General features: G+C 42.4%; 1 protein-coding gene across 1 annotated transcript in view; it reads left to right on the forward strand.

The window, feature by feature from the left end:
• The window catches only part of LOC126484241 (probable cytochrome P450 6a13), a 97847-nt gene that overhangs the window by 65556 nt on the left and 14959 nt on the right, over window positions 1-17332 (forward strand). The window contains exon 6 of the mRNA XM_050107655.1: window positions 3234-3455. Coding sequence (XP_049963612.1) covers window positions 3234-3455 — 222 coding nt within the window. The remainder of the gene's footprint in view (window positions 1-3233; window positions 3456-17332) is intronic.

The following is a 17332-nucleotide window of genomic DNA, read 5'->3' on the forward strand; positions in this document are numbered from 1 at the left end:
TCTCGGTGGATCACGATAGCAAATATCTTTCAACTTTCCCCACAGAAAGAAAGCCGGGGACGTCAGATCCGGTGAACGTACGGGCCATGGTATGGTGCTTCGACGACCAATCCACCTGTCTTGAAATACGCTATTCAATACCGCTTCAACCGCACGCGTGCTATGTGCCGGACATCCATCATGTTGGAAGTACATCGCCATTCTGTCACGCAGTGAAACATCTTGTAGTAACATCGGTAGAACATTTCGTAGGGAATCAGCATACATTGCACCATTTAGATTGCCATCGATAAAATGGGAGCCAATTATCCTTCCTCCCATAATGCCGCACCATACATTAACCCGCCAAGGTCGCTGATGTTCCACATGTCGCAGCCATCGTGGATTTTCCGTTGCCCAATAGTGCATATTATGCCGGTTTACGTTACCGCTGTTGGTGAATGACGCTTCGTCGCTAAATAGAACGCGTGCAAAAAATCTGCCATCGTCCCATAATTTCTCTTGTGCCCAGTGGAAGAACTGTACACGACGTTTAAAGTCGTCGCCATGCAATTCCTTGTGCATAGAAATATGGTACGAGTGCAATCGATGTTGTTGTGGCATTCTCAACACCGACGTTTTTGAGATTCCCGATTCTCGCGCAGTTGGTCTGCTACTGTTGTGCGGATTAGCCACGACAGCAGCTAAAACACCTACTTGGGCATCATCATTTGTTGGTTGACGTTTCACATGTGGCTGAACACTTTCTGTTTCATTAAATAACGTAACTATCCGGCTGAACGGTCCGGACACTTGGATGATGTCCTCCAGGATACCGAGCAGCATACATAGCATACCCCCGTTGGGCATTTTGACACAATAGACATACATTAACACGATATCGACCTTTTCTGCAAGTGGTAAACGGTCCATTTTAACACGGGTACTGTATCATGAAGCAAATACCGTCCGCACTGGCGGAAAGTTACGTGATACCACGTACTTATACTTATTACAGCGCCATCTATCGCAAAGCGAAAAAAGTAGTCCAACTAAAACATTCATATTTCTTTACGTACTACACTAATATGTAATAAAAGTGAGGGCTCCTATTTACAAAAACGTAGTTGATATCCATGGCAGCGCCATCTAACGGGCCGACCATAGCGCCATCTGGTTTCCCCCTTCAAGCTAGACGAGATTCGTTCTTTGTAATTTTTTCGTTTGTTGCTTATTTCGTGAAATATTTGGCCCGATCACTATCAATGGACCACCCTGTATATTCGTCAATGAAATTCTTCATAAATAATCCATCACAATTTGAGAAATGTCTGACAGGTTAGCGAAGCAAGTTCCGAACTTAATTTAAAATCATTTCTTCTGGACAAGTGCCTCTATCTATTCCATTGATGAATTTATACTTAAAAACTAGTAACCAGTAAAAAAAAAATTAAGTGTAATTGCATGAGCAAGACTAAAATACAATAATGTATTTATCAGTTTTACTACCAATCATGTACACACATCCTGTAAACTGACTCGTTCCACGTCATTCCGACAACACAATGGCTCAAGTGATCTATGGGACATGTAACTAACTAACTAGCTAATTTATTGAAATTAATATCATGCCTACATTGTTAAGAATGTAGATGCACACTTTAAAATTCAATGTAGGCGACTGTGATGTAGACCAATCATCTCAAGCGGCTGCGCGTGGTATCCACATTCCTCTTGTGGAAGTCGCGTGAGGTGTTGCTGAGAGCATCCAGAATCCATGGTTTCAGTTCTTATTGTGCGCGAGGTTCGTCCGGTACACCTCACGTTTTGCGCAGCCCCATAAAAAGAAGTCACATGGTGTAAGTATGGACTTAGTGCAGTTCACTCATGATTTCCGCGTCTTCTCAGCCAACGTTCTGGAAACTTCTCATCCAACCACGCACACACTACATTTACGAAGTGTGTAGTGCGTCTTACTGTCTGTGTCTTCCATGTTATCCCACGCAGCTATTATGGGCCAAGCATAATTTCCAATCATCTTCAGGTGGCTTTCTGCGGTAACTGTACCGCACAAGATAATGACCCAATAAGATTTGTGGCATTCATTCCACACTTTCGGGTAGACTGCATCTTCTCCGCCGTAACAACTCAAGGCTGTTTCGCCCACTAATGGCATTTGTGTTGATTGAGAAACTCTCCGATATAAATACGGCCTAATCACTCAACCCAACATTCACTCGCCATAGTCCCTTCTGCGATCACTCATCCGTGATGGTTTCCACGTTCGATAATTCAGTTTTTATGCAATATCTCACACACCACGTGCCTTGTCAGTCTACTTTCACGTGCTGCCAGATGTGTTGATTTCGAAGGGCTGCTAACATACATTTCCTGCACAGACGCCACTTTATCATCAGGTCGAGACGATGATGGACGACCAGTTTCTCTTGTACCTTTCATCGAGCTTGTGGTCATTAACTTTCTGTGACAATTCTTCATTGTCTATTAATGTGACAATAGTTTATTGTCTGTAAACGAACTGTGGCAATCACTCTGCGCTCACAGTACGTCACCATCTGTGCACCAGGACGATAGTATTCTACACTTCATAGCGTGCAGATCCGTGCTCGCTGTTGAACAGCCAGGCGATCCGCCAGCTTTTCAGTTGCTGTCTGCAGTTCCTTTTGCAACAATCGTTTCTACTGCAGAAACTGTAAGAAACAGGCGTTCGCCGAAGGGAAGAAATGGAAGACAAGGGAGCGAGGTAAATGCAACAAATGCCGAGCGTGGAGCGCAAGTCAGGCATGACAGCCAGTTGTCTGCAGCTGTATTTTTGCGAGTATGGCAATATGACCTTGGTGCCAGCTGGCGCGTACCCGTGCCGTGACTACAGAAATCAAGACCTATATGTAAACACTATTTCCATTACGATTCCATCGATAACTTCTACAGCCCTTATATAATAACTTGTTACTTTACAAGCACCTATTACTTGCAAAAATAAATGGGTGGTGTGTGTGTGTGTGTGTGTGTGTGTGTGTGTGTGTGTGTGTGGGGGGGGGGGTAATAATTAAACGAAATGCAGCTACATTCTAATGAAACAACGGACAACACCAAAACACTTAAAAAATATACCAGGACAACCTCATATATTTTATCGGTGGAAATGCGGTTCACCCCCTTTAGCTGCCCTCGCGCCGCTGAACATCTGTTGTGTCCTGACTGACGAACCATTTTCTTTTCTTTCCCCGCAGAGTTGTCGATGGATGACGTGGCAGCCCAAGCGTTCGTGTTCTTCCTGGCGGGCTTCGAGACATCGTCGACCACGATGAGCTTCGCGCTGTACGAGCTGGCCCTCAATCCAGACGTGCAGAAACGTCTACAAGAGGAGGTGGACGCCACGATGAAGAAGAACGATGGGCAGCTGACATACGAGGCCATCTCGGAGATGCCGTACCTCGACAAAGTAGTTTCAGGTGAGATTCCGAAACCAGGTACATTCAACCACGTAAAGAGTTTGGTAACTGTTTACTATTAGCCGTTATTTTCGTGCTAGGAAGTAATTGACTATGAAGGAAATGTAGGAGCACATCAGTGCGGGTATTAATCCGTAAATTCTGCTCGAGAAAGACACTGACTTGCCTGATACATCAGTAGTTATTAATTTTTGTTGCGCTAGTTATATGACTACCTAATATGTTTACCACATAATTAAAGCTACGACACGCCCACCGAGTTCAGTTCCCAATTTTCTATAAAATACGATCTTTTTCCGAACGATTCATCTGATTTCAGAAGGACAGCCTAATGATATATTATTATTACTCTCTGTTTCCAGGGAACCACTTGAGCCAAAGCTATTCCATCATGAATCGAGGCTCCAGATTAAGCACAAATAGCTGATAAAATATTTAAAAAATACGAAAAAGCGCGAGTACATGTCGCAGCCTGAGAGTTCCGTACAAACTTAATTATGTATGCAGGAAATAATAATTTCTTGTGGCTCAGTGCGCAAGTCAACTGTTGGATGCCACTTCGGGTACTTGCGTGTGTTTAACCTACGCCAGTTATCCAATCGGGAAAAGGCAACCTACAATTTAACATGGAATCCGAACCACGTGCTGTTGTTGGCGATTTCTCACATCGTTGAGTGGTGATGGCTAGGTTACAACGAAGACTGAAAACAATCCGTGGTCCGACCAAGACTCTCATGACTTCTCCGTTTCCAGGCGATTTACCGATACACCATCACGCCCATTATGTATATACACAGTCCAGCTATATCGTTTGATGACGGAGTGTACGAGTATGATAATATGGGACATACATGGCAGTATCTTTTAACTGCATTGACTTAAAAGCTTAAAATGTTTTACTCTGCCGGGAGACCATAGATATTAATATTAGACACAAATTTCAACTTGATGGCTATGCACGTTCCTGAGAATCAGGGGTTTAACAGACGAACAACAAATGTAAAAAAATATTTTTATGAGATGTAATTGCAAATTAACAATTTTCTGATTTGTTTACTTGTACTGCGAAACCTTGCTTCTTGGCAAGTTTTATGATTCTACGTCAGCGGGAAGTACCCTTGATTTTGATGAGTGAGTTAGCAAGTATCAAAATATTTGACATGAATGGCCGCATATTTTGACAGTACTGACTTAGCTTATATGTTGCACACCACCAAGGAACTGCAGACCTTAGTATGTGACAGTCAGCCGGACAGCGAAGTGTTCCTATATGGTTTCCTCTTTTACCGACTGAGGTACGGAACCCTAAAAACATAAAAATAAAAGATTTGCAACACATAGAAGACACACTTTTCAGCGAAAGTCTCTAAAGTACTGCAGAACACTGCAAAGTATATTTGTTCAGAAATGAGCAATCTAAACAAATGTTTACCCACGATGTTGTCAGTCGAACGTTGGCTCAGTGAAAACTGGAGTTTCTCTTGAACGACACAACACTATTAGTCACAAATCCCATGAAGAGGTACAGGGGATAAGCAAAATAATGTGAACACCTGTACTAACTTGGGAATGGTTTATTAATAAGGGATCGGACCCCCATTTGCCCGTAATAAAGCTGCGATTCTTCTTGGAATACTGGCGTATAATGATTGCATAGTCTCCAGTGGATTGTTACGGTACTCTTCGATCAGAACCTCTTCTAGTTCCTGCAGTGACGAGGGAAGCGGAAATCTGCTCCGGAGTCTGCACCCCAATACTGCCCACAAGGATTCGATAATGTTCAAATAAGGGGACCGTGCTGGCCAGGGAAGACGCTGCAGTTCAGTTGCATGTTCCTCAAACCGTCATTGTACTATCCTGGCTGTGTGAATGGGTACATTATCGTTGGGGAACAACTTCTGAATCATGGGGTGGACCTGATCACCTAAAATGGTCAGTTGGCTGTGACACGGCTTTTGAGAGTAATGATGGGACCAGCGGAGTACCATGATATGGCTGCCCACACCATCACACTTCCACCTTCATGCTTAACCGTTGGAATCAAGCAATCAGGATTGTAGGCTTATTTTGGCGTTCTCCAGACGTAAATCCGGCCCGATGTGGAAATAACGAAAAAGTTGACTCGTCGGACCATATGACATGTTTCCACTGTCAGCCATCTAGGACTTATGCTCCTGACACCATATTTTACACTTCTTTGCGTTGGTTGTCATCACAAATGGTTTCGATATAGAAGGTCGTCGTTGAATATTCGCTTTATGGAGTTCTCGGCGGACAGTGTCGATAGATACGGGGTCTCCAAGATGGCGATGGAGCTCTACAGTCACTTTAGCCGCCGTAGTTTTGTGTTGTTTCGACACAATTCGTGTTAGCGTACGACGATCTCTGTCATGTAGTTTTGATTTGCGCCCACTATTACGTTTACACGATGATGTCTTTCCATATTTTGTGTAGGCTGTCATGACTGTTGAAACAGTTGCTCTTGAAACATTCAGTAAGTTGGCTGTCTTTGTTACTGATGCTCCAGCTAATCTGAGCTCCACAGTCTGCCGTCTTTGGAACTCTGTTAGTTCTTTCATTGCACGTCTACCTCGGTCTCTGAATGCAAATACGAAGTGTGCACTACTCGTAAACAACCTGCACTGATGTCTAGTCCGTACTAAACACGCACAGTTCAGCGCGACACGTGCCTTATCTGCATTGTTGACCATCAAACACAACCATCCCATTGCTACCACTATTCACATTATTTTGCCTATCTCCTGTATATATGCAAGTGGAAATGGGAGCGCTAGAATTCCTAGACGCTTGAAAAACGACCTGTCAGATTTATAGCTGTCAGTAAATCCAGACGGACTGTCCCATGCGGCACTAATGACCTCGCTGTTTAGCACCTTAACTCCCAATCAGCCAATCAATGACATGCACAACCTTCGCGATACGACTAGACAGAGCCTACTGATCGCCATTTTTCGATTAAAAAGTGAACTGTGAATGCCCAGAGTTATACAAAATATGATACCATAGCAAATAATGGAATGAAAATGAACAAGTTTCATTGCTAGAGATTCTGGAGACCGTTATCATACCGAAGATAGCAGCAGTCAGATTCTGCACGCGATCCTGAATGTAATACTTTCAAAATAGCATCTATCTTCAGTTGTAACAATTGTCAATGTCCGTCTTCACCGATCATTCTTTTCATCCTGTACTAATAATTTTACAATGTGAATTAGTAACACATCCTTCATTTCGTAAAGAGTTCCAGATATCTAATTGAGGTTTTCGGCAAATGATAGTACGCTAAGGGGCATGTAGTCTTGTTATGTGCTACAGAGTCTTCACTCTTATATCGATCAAGATATTGTAGCAAGTGTGATTTTTAAAAATAGAGTGATTCCTTCTTTTGACGGCAGCTGAAAGCACATGAGAAGACGAGTACAGTGATATAACGCTCGTTAATTTTGACGTCGAAACTCTTCGCAGAAGAACCCGAAAAATATTCTAAAATTTGAAGGCAGGTCGCCCGGAATCGGTTGTTGCTTTGTAAACACGCTCGGCCAGGCTACCTCGCTGCGTCAAGCCTTTCAGCAGTTTACTGCTCTGCACTGCAGAATCAACAGGAATTGCGTCTACAGGCAGGTTATTTTCTGCTTCAACATTGCTTCCCTGCAGAGAGGTACACGTGTGATGAGAAGTTAGACGTGCTAATCACCTACAGCAAATGTCAAAGCAATGCCGTCGAAACGGTACTGCTGTAAATGGAGGTGTATCCTAATCGTCGCTGTCCGTCGCGCCAGGCGCTTGCAGGAATTATTAGATCACTAGTGCGAACAGGCATCTTCAACGTCAAACGGAGAACGAGGACGAAGACTGCGGCTGACAGAGCACGTGAAAAAGCTCTTCTGGCTACAGTGTTTATCAATCGGCACGGCGGTACGAGACGTATCGCCAGGGCATCTGGGATCAGCCAGACGAGTGTCGTTCGCATCTTCCATCGACGTGAACTCCATCCTTATCATTTGTCACTACATCAGGCACTCTGAGAACGTGATTTACAACGTCGTATTGAATTTTGTCGGTTCGCTCTACAGCGTCTGGGAGACGACACTACGTTTTCCCAACGTGTGCTCTTTACTGACGTAGCAACGTTTACGAACCACGGTATTATAAATTTACGTAACATGCACTACTGGGCAGCTGAGAATACGCGCTGGCTTCGTCAGTTACAACACCAACGACCGTGGAGCGTAAACGTATGGTGCGGCATCATGGGAAATCCCATTGCGGAATATTACTTCATCGCAGGGGTGTTAAATAGATATACGTATGCACGCATTTTTTTCCTAAATTCCTACCCGTTCTTGTAGACGAGGTACCACTGAGTGAGCGGCAGCTTGTGTGGTCCCAACACGACAGCTGCCCAGCTCACTCTCTCCGTGTTGCAACGCAAACACTGAACGAAAAGTTTCCTGATTACTGGATAGGACAGATTGCTGTAGTACTACGGCCAGCCAGGTCCCATGATTCCTTTGACTTCTTTCTAAGGGGAGCAATGAAAGATGTAGTCTATCATGGAGTCCCAACGATGCCAGACAATGCGCCGTCGAATCGCTACAGAATGCAATGGCGTATCATCAGTCTCTCGAAAGACGGTTGCAAATATCCCTTGCAGTCGATGGTAAACAGTGAAGCACATGCTAAAGTAAGTGTACAACGAAGTTTCGCAGAGATAAGTATTTATTTTGTAGGTGACATGTCGTCATTCATTCTGAATAAAGTGGTTGGTTTATTTAAGGGGAGCCGGAGGTGCCTATGCTGCCCATGTTAAAATCACTAAGTTTGAGGAACATTTATGAATAAACTACCAAATAGAAAAATTTGAATTTTTTTTACATATAGAGTGGTCTAGTATTGCAGTTATGACAGAGAGGTTTTTGAGTATCTTTTATAGTTTCCTTCCAATTAATTTTTTTATTAATGACCCAAATTTTTTTACAAATAATTGCTTTATAATTAAACTGAAATGAAACTACTGAACATATTGCCAAATGGCTGTGTTACAATGTAAGTTTGACCACTAGGAGTGCTGTATAAAAATTTCACCTCTGTAGCTTGAGTGGATTTTGAGAAAATGTTCCTTATATTCAAAAAATTCTAATTTACGGGAAATGGCTATCAAAGTTTCTCAATACATTCCTGCACTATAGGATGGATTATCAGGGTCTTCTTCTTCATCCTCCAAAAGCTTCCTCTTCTGTCTTCTTTTCTGGCCTGTTGTTCAATCATACTTCATATGCCTTTCTCTTCTTTCTGCTCCTCTTATCCTTTCTCTGTCAATATTTCTTAGTGCTCGTACAGTGTTCACCCCAGCTGTAAATCCTAATGCCTTCAGAACTTCACACTTCACACTGTTCCCTTGGTTGTAGGTTGCTTTTGCATCATAAATGCCAAAGTGCAGTGTTTTTATGCTTACAAACACCCTTTTAGGAATCACTTTCCAAATCAAATTGTTTACGCTCTCATTAGGATTCTGCCTCTTTCCGTGTAGACATTTGTGTAACAATTCTGGCTGTGCTAAGTCATGAAAAATTGGTTTTATTGCATTTATCACAGCTGCTGGCAAACCATATTTGTGATCATAGTCATTTTTTGCATTATATTTGCACCAGGAATCTTTTGGGCACAGTCTGTGTTGAGGGTATTCATTGGAAGAGGCAGTATGAAGGAACAATGCCCACACTGCTTTTCGCATGTCACTAACATTACTAGTATTTTGCCTTATAGCAAACCCATAGTAACTCTGTAGACGTTCAATCACCTCATCAGTAAGCCTGCCTCTCCCTCCTATTGTCTTTCCATCACTGAGCTTACTTGAACCCAAAGTTTGTTTGAGCCTTCGAAGCCGTGCACCCATACGCTTTTGCACATGCCCAATGCATTCCAACTTCTCAACTGCAAATTCATTTCCATATAGTTTCAGTTCCTCTATAGTCTTGAAACCTTTGGAGTCACCATCCACAAGGTAGTATTTGCTAGAAGATGTCACAGGGCTATGGCCAGCCATGTGTTGCTTAGCAGAAGAACGCACTGTTTCAGTAATTGTAGTATCGCAACTTGGTATTAGTGTTAATTTTCTTTTCCCTACGTTCTTCCTCTTCTTATATACACGGTTACTAAAACGTGGCATCGTAACCAGAACAACGCTTTACATAAGAAGTATAATACTACCAACAACAGGCGCAACACTGAACTAATAAGAAACGGTAAACAGCAAAGAGACGATGTTCCGCTCTCTTAGCGCTTCATTTGTCACAGAAAATAATGTAGCCAACCCTCGCACACTCGCTGTATGCGTAACATAAGGCGCTGTATGCGTAACAGGCCGAGAAAATCCCAAGCAGTTCGCCAGGAAGTCACGAGAGGATGTTAGATGCATTCAGCGGCCGCCCATTTTCTCTGCAGGCGTGGGGGAAAATGGTAATAACTCCACTTCTAGGGCGAGTAGAACAATAATTCAAAGTTTACATTAAAGAGGAATGTTCCAATTAATTTTCGGTAGCAAAAAAAAAAAAAAAAAAAAAAAAAATCGTAATTTTTTGGATTTGACCACCTCCGGCTCCCCTTAAAGGATTCCATCTAATTACAGTTTCGAGTACTATCTATATGTCTATTGACACATTTGTCCGATTACTTTAACTTTAAGAAGCATTCAAGCATCTCCAGCCAAAGACAAGTATTATACTTTTTTCAGATCTAAGGAAGTTAATACAGCAGTTTCTCATTTTCATTGAATAGCGCTGTTTATCATTATAAGTATTAATAACACCCTTTCTTATTTTATTCATGGCTGTAATCCTCAGTAACTAAATGTAAATGTCGTGTGACTATGGCACCCGTCGGGTAGACCGTACGCCGGGTGAAAGTCTTTCAATTTGACGCCACTTCGGCGACTTGCGCATCGATAGGGATGAAATGATGATGATTAGGACAGCACAACACCCAGACTATGAGAGGAGAAAATCTCCGACCCAGCCGGCAATCGAACTCGGGCCCTTAGGATTGACATTCTGCCGCGCTGACCACTCAGCTACCGGAGAGGGACATTTTCAGTAACTGTGGTATTATTTTTCCAGGATAAAATTCAGTCACAGCTGCAAATAAATTTTATTATGCTTTTCTGGTTTCGACAAATTAATTTATCATCTTCGGAAGCCTACAAAATTAGCGATATTATAAATCTTTTGACCTCAGCTGTTCATTTATGTGAAATTGAAAACTACATTACACAAGCTTACTTAGTATTGGTTTAGCAAACATCAATATCTTCTTTGTAGGAGCATAATGTCATGGCATGTACATATTGTATGTGATTGTTTCAAACACTGAGTGACAATTTACAGTAACGGAATGACATCTATGTATCTGTTTTGCTACCAGCGAGGAACATATATAAAACCATAAATAAAAAATATAACAAAGGTATCCCCCCCATGAACCATGGACCTTGCCGTTGGTGGGGAGGCTTGCGTGCCTCAGCGATACAGATGGCCGTACCGTAGGTGCAACCACAACGGAGGGGTATCTGTTGAGAGGCCAGACAAACATGTGGTTCCTGAAGAGGGGCCGCAGCCTTTTCAGTAGTTGCAGGGGCAACAGTCTGGATGATTGACTGATCTGGCCTTGTAACATTAACCAAAACTGCCTTGCTGTGCTGGTACTGCGAACGGCTGAAAGCAAGGGGAAACTACAACCGTAATTTTTCCCGAGGACATGCAGCTTTACTGTATGATTAAATGATGATGGCGTCCTCTTGGGTAAAATATTCCGGAGGTAAAATAGTCCCCCATTCGGATCTCCGGGCGGGGACTACTCAAGAGGACGTCGTTATCAGGAGAAAGAAAACTGGCATTCTACGGATCGGAGCGTGGAATGTCAGATCCCTTAATCGGGCAGGTAGGTTATAAAATTTAAAAAGGGAAATGGATAGGTTTAAGTTAGATATAGTGGGAATTAGTGAAGTTCGGTGGCAGGAGGAACAAGACTTTTGGTCAGGTGATTACAGGGTTATAAATACAAAATCAAATAGGGGGTAATGCAGGAGTAGGTTTAATAATGAATAAAAAAATAGGAGTGTGGGTTAGCTACTACAAACAGCATAGTGAACGCATTATTGTGGCCAAGATAGACACAAAGCCCATGCCTACTACAGTAGTACAAGTTTATATGCCAACTAGCTCTGCAGATGATGAAGAAATTGATGAAATGTATGACGAGACAAAAGAAATTATTCAGGTAGTGAAGGGAGACGAAAATTTAATAGTCATGGGTGACTGGAATTCGTCAGTAGGAAAAGGGAGAGAAGGAAACGTAGTAGGTGAATATGGATTGGGGGGAAGAAATGAAAGAGGAAGCCGCCTTGCAGAATTTTGCACAGAGCATAACTTAATCATAGCTAACACTTGGTTCAAGAATCATAAAAGAAGGTTGTATACCTGGAAGAATCCTGGAGATACTAAAAGGTATCAGATAGATTATATAATGGTAAGACAGAGATTTAGGAACCAGGTTTTAAATTGTAAGACATTTCCAGGGGCAGATGTGGATTCTGACCACAATCTATTGGTTATGAACTGCAGATTGAAACTGAAGAAACTGCAAAAAGGTGGGAATTTAAGGAGATGGGACCTGGATAAACTGAAAGAACCAGAGGTTGTAGAGAGTTTCAGGGATAGCATAAGGGAACAATTGACAGGAATGGGGGAAAGAAATACAGTAGAAGAAGAATGGGTAGCTCTGAGGGATGAAGTAGTGAAGGCAGCAGAGGATCAAGTCGGTAAAAAGACGAGGGCTAATAGAAATCCTTGGGTAACAGAAGAAATATTGAATTTAATTGATGAAAGGAGAAAATATAAAAATGCAGTAAATGAAGCAGGCAAAAAGGAATACAATCGTCTCAAAAATGAGATCGACAGGAAGTGCAAAATGGCTAAACAGGAATGGCTAGAGGACAAATGTAAGGATGTAGAGGCTTGTCTCACTAGGGGTAAGATAGATACTGCCTACAGGAAAATTAAAGAGACGTTTGGAGATAAGAGAACCACTTGTATGAATATCAAGAGCTCAGATGGCAACCCAGTTCTAAGCAAAGAAGGGAAGGCAGAAAGGTGGAAGGAGTATATAGAGGGTTTATACAAGGGCGATGTACTTGAGGACAATATTATGGAAATGGAAGAGGATGTAGATGAAGATGAAATGAGAGATAAGATACTGCGTGAAGAGTTTGACAGAGCACTGAAAGACCTGAGTCGAAACAAGGCCCCGGGAGTAGACAACATTCCATTAGAACTACTGATGGCCTTGGGAGAGCCAGTCATGACAAAACTCTACCATCTGGTGAGCAAGATGTATGAGACATGCGAAATACCCACAGACTTCAAGAAGAATGTAATAATTCCAATCCCAAAGAAAGCAGGTGTTGACAGATGTGAAAATTACCGAACTATCAGTTTAATAAGTCACAGCTGCAAAATACTAACGCGAATTCTTTAGACGAATGGAAAAACTGGTAGAAGCGGACCTCGGGGAAGATCAGTTTGGATTCCGAGAAATGTTGGAACACGTGAGGCAATACTAACCTTACGACTTATCTTAGAAGAAAGATTAAGAAAAGGCAAACCTACGTTTCTAGCATTTGTAGACTTAGAGAAAGCTTTTGACAACGTTAACTGGAATACTCTCTTTCAAATTCTGAAGGTGGCAGGGGTAAAATACAGGGCGCGAAAGGCTATTTACAATTTGTACATAAACGAGATGGCAGTCATAAGAGTCGAGGGGCATGAAAGGGAAGCAGTGGTTGGGAAAGGAATGAGACAGGGTTGTAGTCTCTCCGCGATGTAATTCAATCTGTATATTGAGCAAGCAGTAAAGCAAACAAAAGAAAAATTCGGAGTAGGTATTAAAATTCATGGAGAAGAAGTAAAAACTTTGGGGTTCGCCGATGACATTGTAATTCTGTCAGAGACAGCAAAGGACTTGGAAGAGCAGTTGAACTGAATGGATAGTGTCTTGAAAGGAGGATATAAGATGAACATCAACAAAAGCAAAACGAGGATAATGGAATGTAGTCAAATTAAATCGGTTGATGCTGAGGGGATTAGATTAGGAAATGAGACACTTAAAGTAGTAAAGGAGTTTTGCTATTTAGGGAGCAAAATAACTGATGATGGTCGAAGTAGAGAGGATATAAAATGTAGACTGGCAATGGCAAGGAAATCGTTTCTGAAGAAGAGAAATTTATTAACATCGAGTATAGATTTAAGTGTCAGGAAGTCGTTTCTGAAAGTATTTTTATGGAGTGTAGCCATGTATGGAAGTGAAACATGGACGATAACCAGTTTGGACAAGAAGAGAATAGAAGCTTTCGAAATGTGGTGCTACAGAAGAATGCTGAAGATAAGGTAGGTAGATCACGTAATTAATGAGGAGGTGTTGAACAGGATTGGGGAGAAGAGAAGTTTGTGGCACAACTTGACTAGAAGAAGGGATCGGTTGGTAGGACATGTTTTGAGGCATCAAGGGATCACAAATTTAGCATTGGAGGGCAGCGTGGAGGGTAAAAATCGTAGAGGGAGACCAAGAGATGAATACACTAAGCAGATTCAGAAGGATGTAGGTTGCAGTAGGTACTGGGAGATGAAGCATCTCGCACAGGATAGGGTAGCATGGAGCGAGCTGCATCAAACCAGTCTCAGGACTGAAGACCACAACAGCAACAACAACAGGGTAAGAAATACACAACAATCCCATTTCTAAGAACATTTCGCGTCGTATAGCCAAGTTATTTAAAAAATATGAGATCACTGTGCGCTCTGCCACCAATAATGCCCCCCCAAGTTGCTCTTCACACATAATGAGGAACCTCCAACTGAGAAACTGCTCAAATTTGGAGTACATAAAATACAGTGTAGTATATGTCCGAGTTTTTATATTGGACAGACAGCGAGGGCATTTAAGACTCGCTCACGTGAACACTTGCTCAAGAAAGATGGCGAGAATTCATATAAGTCAGTTTTTGCAAAACACCTCAAAACACAGAAAATCACTCATCCTCCTGCATCCTTGTTTAGAACGGAAATTATATAGTTGAAAAGGACTACAAAATGAACCTTTTAGAACTATTTGAAATACATAAACATTCTCACCTAAATTCAAAAGATTTGTTGAATGATCAACTTGCCTTAAAAAACACACTATTTCGATTGTATGACTTCTGTGAAAATTAGTCGATTCCTGTCATATATTAGAACGATGTGTCATTTCTTCAAGGGTAGTATATAAAACTTCTTCCCATACCTTTGTTATATTTTTTACATATGCTTTTATGTATGGGGTGGGTGGACTGCTGTGCCCTATTGTGGGGTTGTGAACCACTGAGGGCTACGGCGGGACGAAGCCTCTCCGTCGTTTCTAGGTCCCCGATTTAATACGATACAATTAGTAGCGTAGGTCTGTCTTGATGTATATAACGACGGAGTCTGGCATAGGAGCTCTGCTTGGCGATGTGCACACCGCAACAACCTACTCTGGCCGCATTGCTTTCCAAGTTTGGTACATTTCTTGGATATTTTTGAGAAAGATTTCAACGCTAATATTAACAAGCACTGTACAACTGCAATTGTTCTTCCAATGTAGTAATGAAAGTATACGGTTCCATGAAAAGAAACACCTGTTTCAACATACCAGAGTTAGCGAGCATTACGGGTACAAAAAATTACGCGTGCCTTAGCGTATTATCAATTGCGGAAAACCTCGTCTGATCTTCTGGAACCATTCACAAAACAAAGTGGATGTTACGTCCTAGTTCCCGGGTTCGATTCCCGGCGGGGTCAGGGATTTTCTCTGCCTCGTGATGACTGGGTGTTGTGTGATGTCCTTAGGTTAGTTACGTTTAAGTAGTTCTAAGTTCTAGGGGACTGATGACCATAGATGTTAGGTCCCATAGTGTTCAGAGCCATTTGAACCATTTTACGTCCTAGTTCCGCGTCAGCAGTGCGTGCACTGATTCGTAGCAGCTGAGCAACAATCTTTTCTCTATAAGCCACGAGCTACTGTTTCACACTCCATCATTTGCAATAAATGTACATCTGCATATATACTCCGCAAGCCACTATATGGTGCCTGGCGGAGGGTGCCTGTACCACTACTAATGATTCCCCGTGCTGTTCCAATCGCAGATGCAGTGATAGCAAAACGACTGTCTAAATTCCTCCGTAAGTGTCCAAGTTTTATCTCGTCTTCGCGGCCCTTACACGAAATGTACACTGAATGCAGCAGAATCATTCTGCACTTGGCCACAAATTCCGATCACCTAAATTTTCTAATTAGTGGTTCGCGGAAAAAATGTTGCCTTCCCTCCAGAGATTCCCATTTGAGTTCACGAAACATCTTCGTAACACTTGCGTGTTGTTCGAACCTACCAGTAACAAACCTAGCAGCAAGCCTTTGAATTCCTTCGATGTCTTCCTTCATTCCGACCAGGTGGGATCCCAAACACTCTAGCAGTACTGAAGAACGAGTCATACTAGTGTTCTGTACGTGTTCTCCTTTTTAAATGAGCCACCATTTCTTAAAATTCACGCAACAAACCGAGGTCGATAATTCGTTTCCCTGCTGCCGATGTTACGTGCTCGTTAAATTTCTTTCAGGTTTGCAACTTTTCCTTACAATACAGCGTTATCGGCAGATGGTCACATATTGTTGCTTACCCCATCCGTCAGATCGTTTTACACATATATAAGGGAACAGCTGTCCTATGACACTTCCATGGGGCACTCCTGAAGATGCCATTATGTCTGATGAACACCCGTCGTGAGGGACAACTTCCTGTGTTCTGTTTCTTAAAAAGTCTTCTAACCATTCATGTATACTCGTACATTTCTGAACAGTCTGAAGTGGGACATCGTGTCAAACGCCTTCCGGAAATCTAGGGATATGAAAGCTGCGTGTTGTCGTCCATCCATGGTTCGCATGAAATAGTGAGAGAAAAGGGCAAGCTGAATTTCGCACAAGCTATACTTTCTAAATTCGTACTGATTTGCGGACAGAAGTCTTTCTTTCTCAAGGAAATTTATTATATCCGAATTTAGGATATGGCTGGCTCTGAGCACTATGGGACTTAACATCTTAGGTCATCAGTCCCCTAGAACTTAGAACTACTTATACCTAACTAACCTAAGGACATCACACACATCCATGCCCAAGGCAGGATTCGAACCTGCGAGCGTAACAGTCCCGCGGTTCCGGACTGCAGCGGAATTTAGGATATGCTCAAGAATTCTGCAGCAAACTTATTTTACGGATATTGGTCTGTGTTTTTGCCTCTCCGTTCTTGTATCCTTCTTTTATATGGGAGTCAACTGCGCTTTTTTAAAGTTGTTTGCTACTTCGCTTCACTGTAGCAAATGATTATAGCCACCAGTTAGTGTGGAGAGAGAGGGGAACACGTTACACACCACAGAATGTTCATGAACGTTATCGGTATGGCCTAGGCGTTGTTGTGTGGACAGGCATTATGCACAGTGGCCGAAATCCACTGCATATCTTTTTGCGAGGTACCGTTTCAGCACAGCGGTATTACATGGAGACTATTCTGGTTCACGTCCGTCAGTTTAGGAGTGCGGAAGGTCCTGGATTCGTGTTCATGCACGACACTGCCCGGCCACACAAGACAGGTAAGGTGTTGGACTCACTGGAAAGCGAAGATACTGAACGTTTGGAATGGCCTGTGTATTCACCGGACATATAGAGCACTCCTGGGATGCTTTTGGCAGAGATATTTCTCAACGAACACCCCCTCCCCGAACCATGCAAGAATT

Source organism: Schistocerca serialis, chromosome 6, assembly GCF_023864345.2.
Source record: "Schistocerca serialis cubense isolate TAMUIC-IGC-003099 chromosome 6, iqSchSeri2.2, whole genome shotgun sequence".
Lineage (NCBI taxonomy): Eukaryota > Metazoa > Arthropoda > Insecta > Orthoptera > Acrididae > Schistocerca > Schistocerca serialis.